Source organism: Nipponia nippon, unplaced genomic scaffold (genome assembly GCF_047370975.1).
Source record: "Nipponia nippon isolate SJK-2023a ecotype South Korea unplaced genomic scaffold, ASM4737097v1 scaffold_15, whole genome shotgun sequence".
NCBI lineage: Eukaryota > Metazoa > Chordata > Aves > Pelecaniformes > Threskiornithidae > Nipponia > Nipponia nippon.
Genome location: NW_028262331.1, coordinates 9,122,944 through 9,145,377, shown reverse-complemented (window position 1 = coordinate 9,145,377; position 22,434 = coordinate 9,122,944). Strand labels below are relative to the sequence as shown.

Genomic DNA, 22,434 nt, shown 5'->3' with positions numbered 1-22,434 from the left:
TGGTGTTTTAACAGCTTGCATCCACTGCAGATGAATTTCCCATTTTCTACTTACTGCTGCCACTTGTCAGTAAAGCTGATCATTTGGTGACAAAAAATTGTCACTCTAGGACCGCAGACAAAAACTAGCATGTAAGTAGAATGTTACTTAATGTCCTTATGTTGTGCAGTAAATGGCAATTAGACAACTGCAACCTCCAGTTATTACCAGAGTAGCTTCAACTTGAAAGACCAGTTTGGTTATTAATATGTCTGCGTTGCAACATGCAAATCTCCTGACCAAGTCTTCTGAGCAAAATCCTCCTTAACTTAGACTATTAGGGAAGCCTGTTTCATTGACTGCATGCTGACATGCAGACAACTTCTGACTTGCATGCTGAATTGTCATTTAACAGATGAAACTCACATTCATCAGTTTAAAAAATGGTCTTCTATTTTATCTCATTGAGGAACAGCAGTGTATTTTGTCATTACAGCATCTTAAGGAACCCAGTGAAGAATTTTAAGCAACTACAGGGGAAATTATACATAAAGTTTGACATATTTCCTGACAACTAGTAAGAATGAAACAAGCAGAAGCATCGCTTCCTTTGCCATTCCAGATTTCCCAACAAATAGGTACTGAACACCACAGCAACATCACTTCCTCGCGCGTTTGATCGAAGTTCCATACCTTCACTCAGAGATGGATGAATAGGAGGGGAAACTAAAGGGGCAAATGTTTCTAAATCAAAACGTCCAGTTCTTGATTGAGCTTTTAGCAGCCAGTATCGTTTTTCGAGATCAATGATGTCGGATTCTTCCACTGTATAATCAACAAAAATAAAAGAAATTTTTTGTAATATCTAGACCACATTAGAATTCAGCACCAAATAAAAATGCAGCATTATTTTGTCACAAAGAGAAATGATGTTAATTTTTTTATGCCTGACTCCTACATATAAAAATTAAAAATACAGGCAGTAGAGAAATAAAGGTCCAATTTTACCTTCTTTATCCACAGAATCATCTTACCTATTCACCACCTAGGAGGTCAACATCAATAACACATCATCACAAGTGTTCAGAAATACAGAAATGAACTTTTCCCACTGCTAAAGGCTCCAGCAGGCTCTTCATTTTCACATATTTCTTCTTGGTGAATTGAACAGGTAGATTATATGTGCAATACCTTATTTTCCCAAGGTATGTAGTATTTAAATCCTCTAAAAGGATGTGAAGTAGCATTTAAAAAAATCCCAGAACTTGTATGGGGAAAAAAAATAATTTTGTACTTGGCTGCTGTTGAAAAATTCCTATTTGAAATTTTTAGCCTTCTTATACAGTAATAAGGCTAAATTTTAATGTGACATTTAAACACTGTATCTCAGCATTAATTTTTTCCAAATATAAAATAGTTTGTTTCACTTTATTATTTATACTATAGATGCACTTAGAAACCCCGTCAACATTGAGGAGTGATTATGCAAACCTAGAAGACACTTTATACAGAGGAACTTACAAGCTAATTTAAAGAAGGGCAATAAACCAAAACCCCAAAACCAACGATGAGCAAAACAAGGTGCTAGGCAAAGGTGAATAAAAATAGCTAGAGGAAGAACTTGTGTTTTCTTTCAAAACATTATATACAAATGCCAGTCTCCTTACATTTTATCCTTGAAATTAAATATATATATATATAAAATATTAAGTTTCTGCTCAACAATACTTTTAACCTTTTTACATATGCAAGTGTGTCATAACATTGCTTTAGGTCAGTGCAAATTAATTGGTCCTCAAATAGATATGTAATGACAAAGCTGTCTATATTAAGAACCACTACATGTGATCCCATTCCCAGATGGTTCTGAGTCTTTAAATCCACGCCAGCTTTCTAATAGGTTTAACTTGAGCTATTGGGCCTGGTTTAGTCTACAGAAACAATAATAATCCTGTAAGGCTTAAGAACAGAAGAGTCCCAAAAAAAGTTATATGTCAAATTGAAATTTTATTGATTTCTCTTCCTATTTTCGTCATTAGGTGTAGTAATTTAATCAGAATAGTAACTTAAGTAACCTACAATAAGCATGAACCCGTTGTAACTACCCAGCAGGCACATCACATAATACATCAAAAACTACACAATACCTTACCCTCATCAGCAGAAAGTTCAGAAAAATTTTACCAAAGGATTAATATCTGAAGTAGAGTTGGAGGAATGGAAGGGGTTTCCATCTTCCTGTAAAATATTTTAGACAGTCTAACTAGAAAAGTAGCATCAGTGAAAACATGTCCTCCTTTTCCTCTGTACATTCCGTACAATCACTAGACAGACCATACGCTAGCACGCAGAACCCCCACACCAAAACTGCAGTTCTAGGGTCACGTTAAGCTAACATAACTTCAGGCTGAACAGAGAAGTTTACCTTCCCCCTTAACCCCAGGCACATGCTGCAGCATCCTTACTTGCATCATTATCAGCTATCGTGCATTTACATAGTAAGTGAGATAAGAGAACTGATCCAGAAAAAAACCTAACCTGATTTCCTTTCTCCTCCCCCCTCCTTCCTAGATGGATCAATTCCCTTATCTGGCTTACCATCTCCTGACTCTTGGCTGTGTTGTAATCATAGAATCATTTGGGTTGGTAGGGACCTTTAGGCCATCCAGTCCGACCCCCCTGCAACGAGCAGGGACATCTTCAACCAGATCAGGTTGCTCAGAGCCCCGTCCAACCTGACCTTGAATGTTTCCAGGGATGGGGCATCTACCACCTCTCTGGGCAACCCCTGCCAGTGTTTCATCACCCTCGTAAAAAACGTCTTCCTTATATCTAGTCTGAATCTCCCCTCTTTTGGTTTAAAGCCATTACCCCTTGTCCTATCGCTACAGGCCCTACTAAAAAGTCTGACGCCAATACATAAGGAAGCAGTAATCTAAACACATAAAGGAACATTATTCTACTAGAAATCAACGAAGAGAAAGAGAGTAGTTATTTCTTTGAAGATCAACATATAGAAATATTGTAGGTGCTTAGGACTGCCACAGATGTAAGCAGCTTCATGATCCTAAGCAGAACAACAGTCAAGTGACGTAGAACTGCGCCTGGTATGTTCCAAGAAATACAGGAATGTCTTGGTGATTTAGCGACATACCTGCCCCACAACAGTCAGCGTAGCAAGAGATGAGAGAAAATCTACCAAATAAAATACACTTTCCCTCAATCTTGTTGCCTCTACAGGTATCAGGGTGCTACAGTACTAATAACAAAGAGCTCGCAAGACATGACATTAGGACTAGAGTACCAGTATTCTGCAGGGAACATGAGAAAAAGTATATTAATGGAGTTTCAAGAAGAGAAATGAACAAAAAGTAAAATAACAAATGAAAGGTAAAAGCCACTTTATGAGACAGAACCTTAAGTACACGAAGAGAATCACGGTACTATTGTACTACCTAAACGACTGCACATAAAGGGCAAGTTTGTACTGTCATTTAGAAGAACTGCACATACGCATTATTGCTCTCATTAGCAAATACAAAAGCATTATGCTAACTCTCTCCAGCATGAGCATGTAAATCACTTTGTTTCCTTTTAATCTACCTTTGTGACTAGGAAGAACAACAAATGTGCTAGCTGCACTTCATTCTTGAAATGATGTAACACTAAGAATATTCAAAAAACATAAGGAAGCTCCCATTGTCTTTACTGAAGAGTAAATCGGCAGAAACCCGCTTTCACTGGCAGGTGCATTATTTATATTTAGTAATTAAGAATTGAAAGCTAGGTTCTCTGGCAAAATAAAACACTCTCAAATATCTATTGCAGAAACTAGCTGTACTCCATTTTTCAAATTGTACTTCACAGATCGTTTCTACAGTGCTAAATTTATTGCTTTATTATTTTAATCTCAGAAAAGAAAGGTTATCAGAAAGCACCTTATCAGCATTCCTGTCAAGCAGTGGTTGAAATTACACGGTCTTTTAAAAGACAAAAAATTTTCAAATCATCATCTTCAAACGAATAGCTGATAAGCATTAGCACTAAGTGCTGGACTGATATTACAGCCGAGGCAGGTCCAGTGCATTGCCTTTCTGCAGAAGAGCCAAACATCTCAGAAAGTAAAACTGAAAGTAGCAAATAACATTCTTTGTACTGATTAGACTTACACAACTTAGGTTGAATACAGGTAAAAATGTGACAAAAGAATATTTTCCATTCATAGTGACAATGAACTGTAGCCCACTGCAATAGTTTCACTTACATAAAATACAGAAAGATTTATTGGATTATAGCGCACGTGAAAGTTGAACTCTGCAGTTGAAAAGCCAGCTGTTACATAATTTGATTTACCCAGAGGGATTTTTTGCACATAATCTTGTAAATCAGTCTCAGGATATGTACTGCACCATCTATTCCTCCATAAACGTAAACTAAGAGAAATCTCTCGCAATTTATGATATATACATATAATCATATTTGTTACTGAAGTTGAAATGAAGCATGATAAAAGCAGACTGCACTTATCACCCAAACATACTAATGTGTATGAAAGAAATGCCATATCCTAAAGAGGTTTGATATAGATAAAGGATTTTACCTTTTCAAAGTATTTTTTTTTTCCTAATGCCTCTTCAAATCACATCAGGAAGTGTGAACTGGGCTTTCCTTCAGTAGTTCATATTTTAAATAACTTACGATTATTTTTAAAAATGTATCTTATACACACAATATAGTCCAAAACATCAGAACAGACTGGCTTTCTAGGCCAAGTAAGCATTCATTTTTGTCAATTAAATACATGATATGATTATTTGAGGTCACATGGAGATATTATGCACCTATGAAATTTAACCATATACTACCAGTTTACTACCAGATGTTATCTCGTATCTGCCTCATCACTTGCCCATTAAAAATATGAAAAACTTTCAGATCCGTAAAATTATGAAGACTGTTTCTTAGTTCAATTCTCTAAGAATTAGACAATTATAATCAGAGGAATGATAATGCCAAGTACGCCTCAAGCTACAGTCTTCATATTGTAAAGGAAGAACAGGTAAACATTTTCAGCAAACATGCATCTGAGAAACTGTAAATCAATGAAAAATTAGTTAATTTAAAACCAGCTGCCACACTATGATTGACAGTCACGTTGCATGACAGTGATAAACGCTAAAAAAAAAGCATCCTTCATTTTAATGCCATTTCCATGAAATGTACAGCCTTCTTAAATATTACATAGGTAAATCTTCTGTCTTAGAAAAAAAATTTTAAAACATGTTTTCATTTCAGGCACTATTTACTACAATTCTTTATATGACCAGAATTAACTAAATATTTCAATATATTTTAAAACTTATTTTTACCCACCTATTGGTACAATCCTCTCTGGTTCACAGCAGTAGAAGCATACCATATTCCCAACATTTTAACTGAAACTTGGTTTGTTTTACTGTTTACCATGATATCCTCCACACAAATCCCAGTCCCCAGCCGCAGAGAGAGCTCTTCATCGTGCAACGGCTGAGTCAGAAGGAGAGACCGAACGACTGACCACCAAACAGCATTTCTGACTAAACGCACTTGTTTGTCGCTCTCAAATTAACACACAGAAGACTCGGGGACCTGGGCACAGAGAGCTGCTTCGCAAGTCATAAAACAGCCTGGGAACTAAGAGGATAACAAAGTGGCAAGCTGCAGATTACGTGACACTGAGGCTTTTTCTTATTGGCCTAGTCTGCTGTAATACTTTCATTTTTTTTTTTTTTTCCTAATTGAAAAATGGACACACAGAGAAGGGAATATTATAACTTGAACCAAGATCCGTGTGCGTGTCAGACACGACTATCCAGGCGTTTATCTAGCAGAATATAGTGTATCACTGCCTTAAGATGGGAACCCATACAGAAGAGGTATTAAAGGCTACAGTTCCTCTCAAAGCACAAGTGTTCACACACTTGGAAGCAAATAGCACAGAATGAAATATGCTTTTAAAGGCACCTTTAATAAATCCAAAATCTTCAGAATTGTCTTCTAGTGGCCTTCCATACATCATTAAGAGATGGTGTTTCAAGAGTGGGTACCACAACTGAAGTGGGCAAGCTAGAGAACATGTATTTAACATCCAGACAGCCTTTTAATGTGAGCAAAGCTAAGTGATCACTTCATTTCACTTTCCTTTTACAGACTCCCATCTTCATCTTACCATAAAGCCCTATAGGTTTATAAATCCATCTCTGACAAAAGAAGTTACTTCCACAACATTCAGTTTCAATTTTATACTGTTTCAAAAACTCACTCTTCCATTTCAACCATGCTGTCAGGTTATCCAGGGCTTCTCTCATTTATGATGTTAAATTAGCAATAACTGTATGTTCTAAAACACAATTATTATACTGATTACACACTATCTTACCGCATCTCAGTACATAAGGGCTGTCAGAAAAAGCAAGAGCATTTTGATGAATTTTTCTGACGACAGAAGAGAGTCTCTTCAATTCAAAGGAGAATTCGGACGCTATTTAATAAGAACTCAGCGACACAAGAACCGGGTAACAAAGAAGTACAAATTACATGGTCTGTCAGTTTGAAACCAGCAGCCCCTCTGATAAATGGGAGTGATCTCCCCATGGAAAAAGACTGAAAACCTGACTATATAAGCCCATCACATGACACTGAGACACACCAAAATGACAGTCATAAAAAAGGCAGAAGAAATATTTCCAGCCAAATGAAGGAAACCAATGAGGTCCCACCTGGAGTCAGTACGACAGCAATGTATCACCCAAGTCTGAGACGGAACAGGAGATGGAGGCACCTGGTCTGAAACAGACCTGAACTGAGCTCATTTTACTTTGACAAAAAGGTCAAGAAGAAACATAAGTCACTTGCACTTATACTGAATGGTAAAAAGGAAGGAGAGCAGAGACTGTCTGAAACCAAGGACAATGTTGACAGAAAATTAAGACATAAACTGCTCACAAACACATGTAGAAGATGTTCTGGAATAATTTTCCCCAACTGGAGGAAAAAAAAACAAACCAAAAAAAACCCAATAAGCCTCAGTATCTTATGAAAGGAATGATCCAGTGACCCCCAGGGTCTGCACTTGGTGGGACAGGGGACTCTTCAATGTGTCTCATGTTCCCGTACGTCCGTCTGCCAACTAAGGCACAGAACGCCGTACTTTGCAGTAGGATGGAGTCAGTTCCATTCTCATGCTTACAAGAGTGCAAACCAGCCAGGGCAGGCAGCAAAATGAGAACCTTCAGTGGCCAAGAACTGTTGTGTGTTGAAATACTGCATTTGGACTTAGGGCACCAGAGGAGATTAGGTGTTTAATTTGTAATTATTAAGGAAGTATAATGATTTAGAGGAACATTCCCCTACAGAGAATTTTAGTGTTAGTAGTAGTCCCTGACAGGATTTACCTTTGATTTACATGCTCCGCTACAGGGCTATTCAATATGATTGTTTAAAAAAAAATAAAATAAAAAAAAATTTAAAAAAAATCAAAAGGTACCCGATCATACTACGAAACTGAGAAAATCCAAACTACTGCTAGTTGGTCAGTACTCAGGTATCCCTCAAACTGGTTTTTGGGAACAAAGGTCCAAGAGAAATTTGAGTTATTTTGGTAGCTTTCAAATGAAATGATTCATATTTATGATTTAAGTGAAACGGAACAAAATTTGATTAAAAGCAGCAAGTGTGTGCAACTTCCTGTAACTTTAAAATTTCATTTCTAATTATGTGTTGAGAAATATAATTAAAGTCATCTGCATACTAAAATAAATGTTATTTACAAATGAAAAATTAGAATTCCTTTGTTTCCCTGATAGCTTGGCTCATTAAACAAGTTTAAATGGAATCACTGATGCTTTGCAATAAAATGCTCGCTATCTGTTTCTAAATCAATGCTAATAACTTTCACTATTTTTATCACTGCAATTTTTCATGTCTCTGACATATTAGTCAAGACGTTTAATGGGAAGCACACTGCGAGGGGAGGTAAGGCTTGGTAGGAGGGTCTGAAGCTTGAGCCAGGAGAGGGCCCGCCGCAACGCAGCCGCAGCCCAGCAGCCAGGTGAGAAATTCGTATTTGCACCGGCAAGTTCCACAAATTATTTTCATTTTACAGTAGAAGACATTTTAAAACCTTTCACTCTCTCACCGTATTCTGCTAACAGTGGTTGCCTAGGTTTACTGAACATTATTTCAGTTACTTGTTCTCCCAAAAGGCAACCATTATCCTAGATAAAAGCATTAAAAACAACAGAAAAGGGAACTGTTGTAACAGCTCTTGTTTTACACATTCAGCTGTGTTAATACTGCTTCTGTCCTAAATTTCTTATTCTTTAGATTGACCTGCAATTATTAAACTTAAAAACAAAACAAGGCCCCAAGTATTCACGCTTTACTGCAATTACTTCCAAGTGTTCAAGCACTTATATTTTCCTTACTTTTGCATCTGTTGTATGAGATTCCTGTACTGTCTCAAATCACAAGGGAAATCATCGGATACATTATAAAGAAAGTATTTGTCCAGACCTGGGGGAGGCTGGTTAGTTCACCAGCACATTAGTTCACCAGTTCATCTTCCTACTATCTTAAATTCCGGACAGTTTTCCACATCTGTCACTTAAAAGATACCGGGTGCAGACATCGTAACGCAGCACAACTACTTGTTTATTATGACATTTAACTGGAAAATAACAAAAATACAGTAAAATTTAATTTTATCTAGAGGTCCAAACATAACTGTCATATGAGCTTTCCAAATTTGGTTAAGTCCACTGAGCCTGTGGACAGTACAAAACATTTTACTGATTCAGATATACATGTAAGCTACAGTTTTCTGGAATACAATGAAAAGCTTGACCCCAGATCTGACATGTACTTGAAGATTCAATAATCACTTCAAACACTCTCTAATAAATTATTTTATTTCAGCTTTTTAAGGATTAAAGACAATGGAAAACTTAATTTTTCACTCAGTTCTACCTTCATTACACTCAGTCAACAGCTTATAAAAGTAAGCTGCCGGTAAAGAAACCGAGACCACCAGCAACTACTAGAAAACACCGAATTTCTCAGTAGTCTGATGTAATACATAGCAACAGAAATTAATTTTTTTTTTCAGAAGTGAATTTTTTTCCCTTGAGAACATAGATTGTGTTGAAACACCCAGCAGAGACCCAAACCTCTGCAAACGTTATTTCACGAGGCTTAAAAAAATCTGTTAACTTCTCCAACAGAACATGCAGCCATACGAACTAGCACGCGTAAAAGAGCAACCACGCACGCGTGTTTCCTAGAAAAGAAAGAAGACTAAACACTTCCTTCTGTAATTTGGTTTACGGTATCAGATGCCGCAATACACAGGAGTGTTATGAAATGATGATAAACCAACTTGATCATACAGAGAGCAAAACCAAATACAGGAATATTATTTGAACTTCTAGCCTTAAAACATAATGGAATTACAAGATAACACCTTTCTAAGAGGCTGATTTCAAGACTGAAATTTCAGCAAATTCATGATGGCTATGCTGAGGTAGGATCACTGAGTCTACTATGTAAATTTAAACAGAGAGCAAGACAGTTGCTTCATGAAGGAGCCAGTATACGTAATAGCAATTAAGCCAAGATTTGAGACTGTACAGTTGAAGATGTCGAAGAGGTAACTGGAAGTTAGGGGGGACAATAGTCATTAACTGGAAAACAGATTACGATCCTGCAGAAGGCGTGCTCAGGAGAGGACTATAGGGCTGAAATGGTAGCAGAGACACTGTGATTAGTTGACAGGTCCTTGCAATCAAAAAGGCTCAAATGTAAACTGAGGTACTTGAGGCAATTTGATTTGATACAGACTGATTAAGTAACTGGGATTCCGTTAAGCCAAAAGCTGAAAATTTTGAGATAAGATGAAAATACTCTCTCTACAAAATGAAAAGAAAAAAAAAAAGTAACTACTACAGTCGAAACAAATAGAACGTGGAATCACCTGAACAATTTTTTTCCAAGAATCAGAACAGATTTTGCCCCCATTCATTTTTTTCTAATATGCTTCTCATCCGGTCTCCTTAATTTTATTTTTAACTATAGCACTTCAGTCTTAATTTCTCTAATTTTTTGTTTAAAACTGAAAAAAATCTCTTAGCATATAGGTTGAAGAAAGGAAGGCTTCCTTCTTGATACAAGAACATAGGCGTGGATTGGCTAAAGTAGAATATTATGGTCTTCAGTCTAAAGACCATTTCTTTCTTAAATCATTTGTTTTGCACGTCTGAAATAGCTGGGAATACAGTTGAGGGCCTGGCTGCAGATGGTAACAGTGACAGGTATATCAAAAACAAACAGAAGAAATGAGAACAATATAAAATACAAAATAAAATCTATTAAAACAGTAGGGGTTTTTTTATTATAAACCTCATTTTCAGTACAAATAAACTTTCCGCAAAAAGCATAGCAAAAATTGTTCCGAAAAAGTTTCAATTTCAAAGCATGAAAAAATCAAAGTAAGCTCTCGGATAACATCCAGAGGCCTGGGGTAAAGCTTTTGTGCTGGTTTTGGCTGGGGTAGAGTTAACTTTCTTCACAGTAGCTGGTATGGGGCTACGATTTGGATTTGTGCTGAAAGCAGTGCTGATAACACAGGGATGCTCTAGCTCCTGCTGAGCAGGGCTTACACAGAGTCAAGGCCTTTTCTGCCTCTCACCCACCCCACCGGCGAGCAGGCTGGGGGGCACAAGAGCCTGGGAGGGGACACGGCTACCCCACACCATACGGCGTCACGCTCAGCATGGAAAGCTGGGGGAAGAAGGAGAAAGGGGAGACGTGCGGAGCGATGGCGTTTGTCTTCCCAAGTAACCGTTACACGTGATGGAGCCCTGCTTTCCTGGGGATGGCTGAGCACCTGCCTGCCCATGGGAAGCGGTGAACGAATTCCTTGTCTTGCTTCGCTTGCATGTGTGACTTTTGCTTTACCTTTTAAACTGTCTTTATCTCAACACACGAGTTTTCTCACTTTTACTCTTCTGCTTCTCTCCTCCATCCCGCCGGGAGGAGTGAGCGAGCGCCTGGTGCTTGGCTGCCGGCTGGGGTTAAACCACACTTAGGGCAAAGGAGACTTGACAAGGTTGGAGGCATGGCAGAACTCAATTTGAAACAGCTTGAGAGATTTTTTTCCCCAGAGCTGAAGTCTAGCAAATTCAAAGAGGGTTTGGTTGTTTGTTGTTTTTTTTTTTAGCATACCTCTTTCTCTACCTTGTCTACTAGACCTCAGAGTATTTAGTGGTCTTCCGTAACCTCAATGTCTACTGCAGTCGCTCATGTAACGCAAACAAATTACCTGTCTATAAACTTCTAATTTTATTACGCATTTTCATTGCAGATGGTCAGAATAGAATTTTAATGCTCATATTTAAAACCAAGAGAAAAAGCTGTATGTTGCTTTATTCAAGTAACCCACACATTAAAGAGATTAAGTGCCATGCTCACACCGACAAAGAAAAATCTATGAGAGTACATAAAACACAATCAGATTGCTCAAATCCCTGACATCTCAATAGCAAACACCCTTCTCCTAGGGACACCAGAGTCCCTTAGATGCTTTACTGTAATGTATCCTTACATTATACTTGCACATCAAGTATAATTTATCAGTCTTTTGTTTTTACATTTAATTTGAAAAACAGCTGCTCCTTCTTTTACATTAATATAGACATAAGGAAGCTTTTGTTCTTTGGAGATTATTCCTAAATGTAAATCCTGAGGAGGCTTCTCCTTGGTTAATTTAGTTCCCTGACTACATCACACACCAGGAATATTATTAATTTGCTTTCTGCAGTGAAATAAAGAGGTAATACTTATTTTTGAAATGAGCATTATTTTCAGAACTGTCTCAATAGCTTTACAATCTGAAAGACCAAATATAAAACCAGTATTAACGTCAAGTCACTTTAGATAAATGTATTTGTCAAAGAGAAGATATTTTCCTTTTCATTTTTTTAAATTTGCTTGGTAACAAACGCCTATTATAAGAAATGTTGTAATCTCAGTATTGTTATCTCTTAAAAATAATGACCTGCTGTGCCCTTGTACACAACAAGGTTTTACATGTCACAGCACAAAAAGCAGAGAACAAATTAGCACAGAGAAGAAATTCATCTCACTGAACAGAACTGCATGTATCTCATCAGAGTAGTCAGATTTAATGAACAACTACAGCAAGGCAACAGTTTATGTCTGAACTCTGAAACAGTTTTAAAAAATGCGCATAATAACAAGCATCATCTACTTACAGTGCGTGACTCCAGCCAGGGTTTGATAGAAGGTAGGGGTATCACTATCATCAGTGAGTGTCACATACACACCTCCAGACAGCAGCCAACGAGAAAACGTGAAAGCATCTTTGTTGTGCAGTAGCCAAACCCTGAACTTCTCATAGTTTACCTTTTCACCCTGTAAGAAAAGTAAGAAAACGTGAGCTGTTTTTCTCTGCTTTCTCAGTACCAGTAAACAGGAACCATCCAGCTGTACGAACAAGAATTGGGACAATCTCCTAAAAAAATAAGTACTAAAATAACTTTTGTCTTTGGAGCTATGCCTGTTTTTTTAATTTCATTCTGAAATACAGCACAGAGAGGGAAATCAGACTCCTCAGCTCTCTCTGCATTTCCACCACCTACTCAACGTGGCCTTTGGAAAGTCAATTTACTCTGAACCTCAGGTTAAGGGGATTAGAAGAAAAATGGTTACTTACAACTCAAAATAACAGAGGTTATTTTTTAATTTAAATTTATTATGGTAGATAAAAGCTCTTATGTGCCAAATAACAGGTGCTATAAAATCATAAACATTCTGTTATATCTGTGTAAGTATACAAACACTTAACATAGAAAAATTAGATTTGTGAATAACAAATAGTATGACTAATCACTGCAGTAGCATGTCATTTTTTTTTTTGCCTCTGTTGACCAAAACCCACTTTGGAGCACACATGTAAACATGGCATTCACTCTGTCTCCTAACTCAGTCTCTCTTGCTGGATGTCTCATGCGACTGCTTGTTCAGGAATACATACAAAATATAGATTCAGAGTTTAAATGCTGGAGAAGCTGTTTAAACCATTTAGTTGAATGGTTTCCAAGCTGCGGCCATGAAACCCCAGGGATCAGCAGACTAACTTCTGCAGGACCTACAAAACTAACTAAAATAAAAGCAAACCTGTTATCAGTAGACGAAATCATTATATGGAGATCCTAATCTCCATGGGAAATAAACAGGGTCTGTGAAGTGAAAGAGGTTTCAAGTCACTGATTATTTAAACTCCCCTAATATGACAGACCATTAAACTTCACTGAATGACACCTCTACAGAATCCAACGATTTGCATTTGGCCACAGACTACCTGCAGCTGCCAACTGCAGAAAATTGAAAATACACTGCTTCCTTTGCCAGGTTGCTCAAATGGTTAATCACCATCACTGCTAGAACATTTGCTTCATATTCCAATTGTAACGGATTATTTCAGGTTCCAGATACTCATTCTTCTTATGCCTCTTTTTCCTAGACTAAAGCGTTACATTTTTCTCCAACAAATACATGCAGAAACACCCCAATGCTTACAGCTACTGTCACAGACTGCCACATGGTTATAATTCACAGAAGTCAAGATGCTACATTGCTATTCCATCACCAGTTTAATCTGTATATATCCACACTACTGACTGACAGCATGGTCCTAACCTTCCTCTTACCAACACCGTTTCTGATCCTTCATCCCTTCTTTTTTGTGACAGCAATCACATTAGTGCAGTCATGTGGCAAAACAGATCTAGCTGAAAAAGAACCTACAGGATTAGGAGCTACAGAAAAGGGGTTTACTTCTCAGCCAGATCAGTTTCCCAATCCAGTTCATCAAGGCATCGTATAAATACTGGAGCCAGCACAAAGGTAGGAGAAAGAATGACAGTCAGGAAAAGGGTAACTCAACAACGTGGACTTTACAGGATCTAGCCCGTTATGGAACCACTTGCTTAAGCAAAAAAACCTCTACTGCCAAATTAACAGAGAAGAAAAAAGCAGCCCACATTTTTTTTTCTTAATTTCTCTAACAGTTTGGATCAGAGACAAGATCATTTTCTTACCACCTGTTCCACTCTACTTTCCCTCTACTTTTTCACTGCTTTCTGTAAGTGCAGCAAGAGCTGTGCCACGTTTCACTAAGACTCTGCGTTGTTCCAGCTGATTGGAGGAAGGACAAGGAAGAAGAGGGACAGGAAAGCTTTGGACAGAGGGGAAAAAGGCATTTGAACCCAGTAATGTTTACAGCTGAGCCGTGATGGAACTTGAGCAACTAGAGCAATACAGGTATCACTGAATTTGTTTCCTGTATTTCAGAAACAAGAGTGAGGAAAACTCAGATATATTTTAAAGCTCATATTTCTAGATGAGTACATGCGATAATTCCAAAGGAAAGAATAGAAGTACCTACAAACATCATCCTTGAAAGCATAAACTCATCCACCATACGGCAGGAAGGAAGGCCCACAGCAGGAACATTAAACTTTCTCACTCTCCAGCAATGACCTAGTATGATTAACAGGCCAGTAAATCCTGCTGAGTGGGTTATTACACTATTTTTATTTTAAAAGAAAAATCAATATACAGCATTTTCTTGAACAGGAAAATGGTATAAAGCCAGATTGATACTTCTCTTCCTGCAAGTCTTCATAAAGTATTTCTGGATTTCTTGGACAGTGTGCAATTAACTTTTAGGGTATAATTCATCACAGCATATTGATGGGAAATTATAAATAGGAAATACGAAAGTGGGTCAGCTCTAGAAACTGGACTGCAGTATACATAGGATTTATGATTCCAGCCGAGAATGAAGAATGTAATCATTGCCTACAAAGCCAACATGATACCACCGCCAGATTAAAGGAGTCTGCCTCAGCCAACGCCCTAACCAAAGTTATCTTCAATACAGTAAAATAAAATTTAAGGTAATTAAGTAATCTGATATCCACAAATAAAGCTTCTAGTCAATCAGTTTTTCAGTGGAATATATAATGACAACTAGATTTTGCTGATCTATAGTCCTCTGATAATAAATGAAGCAACCAAAGCACAAAAACCTGACAATTCATCAGGACCACTAGTGCCAAAGAAGTATCCGAATATTTAAAAGTAACAGTGGCCTGTTCTAGAGGAGGACTTCAGCAAGCTTCATAAAGATTACATCTCTTAAACCACCTAAAGCATAAATAAATGTTGTAGCACAGTGAGACAAAAGTAATACTATAAAACTATTATTTTTAAGCAACCACTGCTGGCAGGCATTTTTAAATCCAGGATGCAGATTTTCTTTCCCCTCTCAGATCTGTGTTGTAGATTTCTTCCTCAATTGCAATAAAATGTCCACAGTAATGAATAAAATTCCACTAGCAATATTAGTATTTAAATCTACTTGATAACATGATTACCCTTGGGAAATTATATCCTTCAAACCAGCACAGTATGTAAAGCAGCATGGAGAATGTCTACATTTATATACCGAGCTGCTATTTACATCAATACAAATTACATGTAATATTACAACATAAAAAACTACGAGCTTTTACTGAATTTAAACAAGGTCAATTTGTTCCCATACATGGACGAGCATGTATATGTCAGAGAAAAAGAAACTACCCAATGTAATTTTCACCTTTTTGTAAATGCAATAGGATAAAACCTGTATGAAATACCTCAGAGAAACATTTCTTGAGTGACTCTGGGACTTTCCCATCAACCACATGCAGCATCTTCTCCATCTCGTCACGGACAACATAACTCCCAGATTCATTAGAAAAGAGACTGAAAATGTCTGAGGAAGTAGAGATATGTTTAAGCAACTACGGTAGTTACATTTTTCAAACATTAAGTTTACAACTGGCTGAGAATGCCAAAAGCTATGCAACAACTAAAGGACTAAAAAATTAGATTGATTCAATTTCAATATAGTTCAGCAAGGTTCAGGTCAAGAAGTATCTCCTTTTTCTTTTACCATTGTCCACTAATCAAAAGGCATATAAATACTATCAAGTCAGATTAACAAGGAAGACAAAACAACAGAAGTCAGTAGGCAGATGCTTTTCGTTTGTTTTGAAAAATATCAATGCCGGCTTCCTTCCTCTGCCCACATACAATGATCAACAATCTTTCTGCAGGATCCCAACATTTATATTCATAATGACTTATCAAATATTTAATTTTGGTGAGTATAGAAAACTAAAATGCACTGAATTTCAAAATATACAGCTAAAAATGTCTAAAAAAATACTATCTTTATTGGCAAATGTATGCCCTGGTTACATATAAAAATAGGGACTTAGTATAACATAGTTTGTTTGCTTTACGTAAGTGTATTTTACACTCACTATCCACAATCCTGTTGGTACTGTTGTAAGTTATATTACTTACATTTTGCTTTCTCTTCCTCTCTGCCTCTTGTAAGTAGAACTAATCCAACTATCAAGTTATTGAAGTGCAGCCCTTTGGATATTCCTCCAAATGAACAGTAGATAACCTAGAATAAAACAGAGAAGTTAACCAAAGTTAACAGGGAGAACAGAGATGTCAGACCTAAAAGCAACAACTTATACTGAGGCGCCATCTTACATGGGTTTTAGGCTAGTCACCTCACATTCAGCTAAACACACTTCTAATATTAATTCTGTTACACTTCTGTAGCTCTTCCAGTACCTGTAAGATAGCCTTCCCAGGGTCTTTTTATGAAAACTGCCTGTGTTTCACTAAATAACAGCGATATAAAAAAAATTGTTAGAATCCTCCAATGAAGACAGCTTCTTGCTTGCTCACTGGTACCATTTCCCCAGATTTCCTTATCAAGGTACTGAAGATGAAATCTCCTCCAGACCAGGCTTTGACAGTCTCAAAGCCACCAAGAGGTTGTTGGAGCATCAAGTGTTTCACCAGTCACAGGAGATGCACTTCCAGTAAGCCATCAAAAACTACTGGTTTGAAAAGATGTGACACACAATAAAAAAACCCCTTCCATCAACTATACCTTAACTACCTTAATACTGCAACTGTTGCTAGAATGACCATTCCAGTTTAGTACCCCACTCTAACAACAGTATTTAAATCTTTCTTCCAATAAGAAGCAATAGAAATCAAGACTTCTATTGAGAAGTTACTTGAAGATCCACACAGCAGCCACCAGGAACAATGCAGTCAGTGGAAGGGCTGGAGCATTTACCTTCCACATGAGAGGTCTGTACACTGCAGCTTAACTTACCCAACAGCATCTTAACAGTGATTCAGCACTGATACATGAGATAGGCTCTCAGTCAGTCATTTTAGGGCAAACGGCAACTACTTTTAGTAAACAAGAATTACCAACTCACTTATTGCAATATATGACTTCACCTTGCCTCTAATACTACAGAGCACAAATTAAAATACGTATGCTGTACTGCTCTTCAAACATGGACTCCTCCTGTTATCCCACATCTATTCCTACAAGCACCAGTACTTTATCAGTATCACAAGACAGAAATCTGCATTAAGTATTAGAATTTAAAGCAGTCAGGACTTATAAATTACTCTTACATAGAAGAATTATTTCAGTGTCTGTGTCTTTTAATTTTATTTTCTTATAGGTATCACACTGACCATCTAACCATAAAGAGAAAGTATTAAGTCTACCTGATGGGGTACTATTACTGTGAAAGACCAGAGCAAAGTGATTTGTCACTGATCATGCTTTGGATAGCAGACTTACTTGCTGAACTTGTTTTTAAATACAACTTTTTCAGAGGGAAAGATAAAGGAACACAGATCAATTTCTATTAAGTGTTGTGCACATTTTAAATAGTATTTTCTTCGCTTGCATCTGAATTACATTCTAAATAAACAATATTAAAACCAGGATGGGTACACACAGTTATGTACTGCTTTTTCATTTTTCGCCAGTAAAGCCTTGAGTATATTCTTTATATGAGAATTTAGCCAAATAGCAATAGCAGACTTCAGAGGTCAGCAGAGCTTCAGAATTATTGTGGACAGATTCACTATTTCGTGTATTACCCACAGAGTGAATCATTAGTAAACCGTGGGATGAAACCCACAGATGTTAACTCCAACACCTGTATCCCTTCCCCCTGCCTTTTGTTTGGTTTTAAACATATGAACTACAACCAGACACAATTCTAAACAGTGAAAGCAACATTTTTTACTTTTTTTGACCTTGTAAGCTCTGTTTGTTTGGTTTTTTTCTCTTTGAAACTACAAATGCTTGCATAATGAATTTTAGCCTTTTTTGCAAGCCTGCCAAAGAAGCCATGACACCTTGGGGCCCACAGACAAAAATCCACCAATCTACAGAATTAAAACACTTTTAAATTTTTTAAAACTTCCACCGTAACCATCAGGAAACATTTACACTCACAGATGACTAGAAAACAACAGTGAGAGATGGTACGTGCAATTGGAGTGACACTTGTCTTCTAGACTATCAGCAGTTCTGGAAAAAATGCATGTTACTAACATTATCTTAAGTGTGTGACATCCTGTGAATCTACCCAACAAGTTACAGTTTTAAACACATCAAAACAATCCACTTTTAAACCATCATAAAACAAAATCACTACAGGGTGTACAAATTCTCCTATTAATTAAGACTTCAGTTTTGAAGTATAAAAGTTGTTACAGCACAAAACCTACCACTGTATGATGACCTCCCACAAACAGCAGAATTAGGATCATAAACCTACTAGACGCATCCAGTGAACACTCTAGTATAATAAATTTATCTTTGAAAAAACACAGGAATAATTCTAAACTGGATTTTAAAACATAAATCAAAACTACACTGAAGTATGATTAGAATTTTGCCTGTCTCTCTGCAGACACATACAGCCTACAGTTAATTATTTATTTTTAAAGTACTTTCCATCTTCTGCCTGTCTTACCGCTGTAGTTTCATTGCTGGTGTAAACCAGGGCTAGCCGTTCCCCTGCCCCCAACAACTCATTCCCACTCCCATTCCACTTCCTACATCTATGCCAAAACAAGCGCTCATGTAGCAGGACTATGAATGACATCAGGGAACCAACTTGGAGTGGAATTAACCATTTTTCTTACCAGGTTTCACTAATGCAGCTCAAAGTGGGTGACCTCAGGGTGAGAATAAGCAGCCACGATTAAGCTGACTGTGAAACTGGTACAAAATAACTACATAAATGACATTTCAAATATTACAAGAGAACTTCTACATACTACCGTAACCATGTAGGACATTCTGTGTAATGACGTGCAGTCTCCCACCAGTTGTGACTGACTCCGTCAAAGGAGTCAGACAGCACAACATTACAATGATGTGTAATAAGGAGGAAACCAATTCTCAACAGGCTGAAATCCCTCTGCAAAATGTGAGTGCCATGTCTCCCAAAACAAGACTGAAAAAAGTTAGCATCTCACTGACCCAGGTCTATATGCCAGGAAATTGTTTACCCAAGAACTGACAGCCGTCAGTATTTGTTACTCTAACTGTAAGCTAAGAAATCAGGAAAGCACTTGGAAAGAATTTGCACCTGTTACACTGATAAAGCAAAATATAACAAAACGTGTTGCCAAAAGGTTTATCTACCTTAAAACAAATAAAAAACAGAACAAAACAAACACTGGAAACAGACAGGAGAGAAAATAAAATCTTCCTGCATTGTTAAAGAGAACAGCTTTTGAGGTCGTCTGCTGACCACTATTTTTTATTAATAAAAGAAAATGTAGCTTCCTTAGTACCTTAATCCCTTACAATGTTTCATAATAAATTAGTTGTAAAACACAAAGTGACAGTAATCTGACACTTTTCAGAGTCAGTTGTGAGTAAAGATGGAAACAAACTGACAGCAGTTAGAAGAAACCGCTGTAAACACTCAATAAGATCACTCTGAGGCTTTGAACTTGTAGGTTTTCCTATTAAAAAAAAAAAAAAAAGGCAGAAGAAATCAGCCGAAAATTCCCGAAGAATATATTACGTGCCTACTAACTCCCACATCTGCAGAGGCTGGCATATGTCTCCTTTGATTCTCTTGAGGATAATGGTGTGGGGCTCAAAAAATGAGCTTCAGAAACGTCTAATGACAAAGCTCAGATAGATCTGTGTTTCCTCAGGTACCTCAGCCTAAATGAGTTGGGATTCTACAAGACGTTCACAAGGTTAAGTGGAACAAGAAGGAAGTTACTGGAACCAAAATCCCCCTTTCTATCCCCTCTTCCCCCTCCAGTAACAGCAATCGCAGTGCTGCAGCCAGAATCCTCAAGCACTGGTAAAGGGTGGGAGAGCTGAATACCCGAGCCATGGGAATGAGTCACTGCCCTTACTATCGCAGGTGTGGCTTCCATCTCAAGTAAAAATTAAGCCGGGACTGGGAGTGACTAAACAAAACCAGCTGTGGGCCTGTCAAGGGCACTGGACAGACCTGGCTAAGCCACATAGTGCTGGAGTGGCAAAAAGAAGAGAAGGAAATACCTAAGACAGACCAGCTTCGCTAGCTGTACAGCAGCAACTGCCCTTTATGCTTTGTGTACAACAAGGTGTGGAAAACCTACCACTGTTGCCTTTCCAGCAACAGGAACCAGACTAGCGGAATGAATTTGCAGAATGTGTTCTAGACCACCTCCAAAGCAGTACTGGGCAACAAGGTAGTAAAAAATTCTCATTTTTTGTTCGCCTCTCTACTATCACAGTTATTAACAGACATCACGCTGAAGCAGACAGATTCCCTGAAGACACTTACCTCAATATAGTTCTGTGTGTTACCTGCGGTAAATCCTCTCCTTGTCCACCCACCAAGCTATCGCTTTCATTGCTATCCACTTAGGACTATTAAAAGATGTCTGAAGGCAAGTAAATGTAAATGAGGCTGATAACATAGAAGGATCTAATTCTACAAAAATCATTATGTAGAACCTGCAGTTTCATTCTACTATACGACACAGCGCTACCTAAATACATAACTTCCCACAGGGTGCTCAGTTCATCCTCTTCTATTACTAAAGTTTAATCCATTTACCAATGCTTGAAGGGCTAAATTATTAAAACTAAATTTGTGCTCTATTTGGACACAATGATTGTATACGCTTCATCGACAATGTCATGGCAGACATTTGAACTCCACACTTTCTACGTCTAATCATTCTGATTTCACAAGATGCCTTCAAGGCTACACTGCATATATAAGCAATTTACCTTTATATTACATTGGAATCATTACTTTTTTGAAAATACGCAATTAGCTCTGCTGAACACTATAGTTTAAGTCTTAATAGAACTATTTTTTATCAAAAAAACCCATGAAGAGCACAAAAAAGAATTCTTACATTTCAGATTAACAGGACTTCCAAGACAAAATAGATATAGAGAGAGATATATATATGAATAAACAAATGAGAAATCACTGGTTTTCTTTCACAGATTTTAATAAAATATGATCTTTTCTTTACACTTTATTCTCCATCACTCAAATTTAACTTTTCTGTGCTTTGAGACTTTTAAGACCAGCTATTTTATAAATTACCTCAAATAAAGCTGTCTCCTCTCTTCATCCATCTGAAAGCATATTTCTAATTCACACCCATTTCCGAGTTTTTCCACTCACTTCTGTTGAACTTTGTACATCTCAGTTATGATAACTATTGAATGCCAAATATTACATGTATGTATTATTTCAACATAACACATTGACTGTTCATGATATAAACACAGAAAAGGAGTTCTATGGATAATGTCCAATGTATTAGTCTTTAATATATGTAATTACAACCATCGGCAGCTGGCATTACTTTGTGTTTAGCTGCTTAATCATTCTTTGGGAAGAGTTTATAAACACTGAATAGTTATATAACAATATATAACAGAGATTAGTTTGCATTGCTAAGGAAGGAGTTCCACAATTTTTCACATTAATGTGCTATTTGCAAAACTTCTTCTAATAAGACGCACCATCAAAATATGATGCAATTTTGTATTTTCCAAAATTACTTAATACTGTTGCAGCTTTACTCAAAATAGCCACACCCAGACAGTATCATGGCAATTTACATTTCAGAATGTAAAATTTAGTACAATTATATGGTACATAGTCATATTTTTTTATAAAATTTAAGTCTGACATGTTATGCTTCATGGATAACTGAAGAGTATAACAATATGGTTCCTTTTCTGTTCAAAAAAAAGTCTCAGTCTATAGAAACAGTTCCCTGGCTTCTTTCCTGATTTTATCCTTATGACCCCTCTTCTCCCTCTCCCCGAGCAGTCTGTGTTCTTGTTCTTTTGGCAGTCCCCTCAACATGTCCTTTATGTCTCTGGTAGCATCATCCCTCTTCTCTTTGCGTTGCGTGGACTGCAGCTTGTTAACCAATTAGTCACATTTGGAG

General features: G+C 37.3%; 1 protein-coding gene across 6 annotated transcripts in view; it reads right to left on the bottom strand.

Annotated features, from left to right (window-relative positions):
- Positions 1–22,434, bottom strand: part of USP32 (ubiquitin specific peptidase 32) — an 81,602-nt gene that overhangs the window by 33,967 nt on the left and 25,201 nt on the right. For all 6 annotated transcript variants that reach the window (XM_087751692.1, XM_087751691.1, XM_087751693.1 and 3 more), the window contains 4 exons: positions 16,456–16,561; positions 15,741–15,859; positions 12,288–12,447; positions 673–804 (listed from right to left, as the gene is read on the bottom strand). In XM_087751692.1, coding sequence (XP_087607818.1) covers positions 673–804; positions 12,288–12,447; positions 15,741–15,859; positions 16,456–16,561 — 517 coding nt within the window. The remainder of the gene's footprint in view (positions 1–672; positions 805–12,287; positions 12,448–15,740; positions 15,860–16,455; positions 16,562–22,434) is intronic.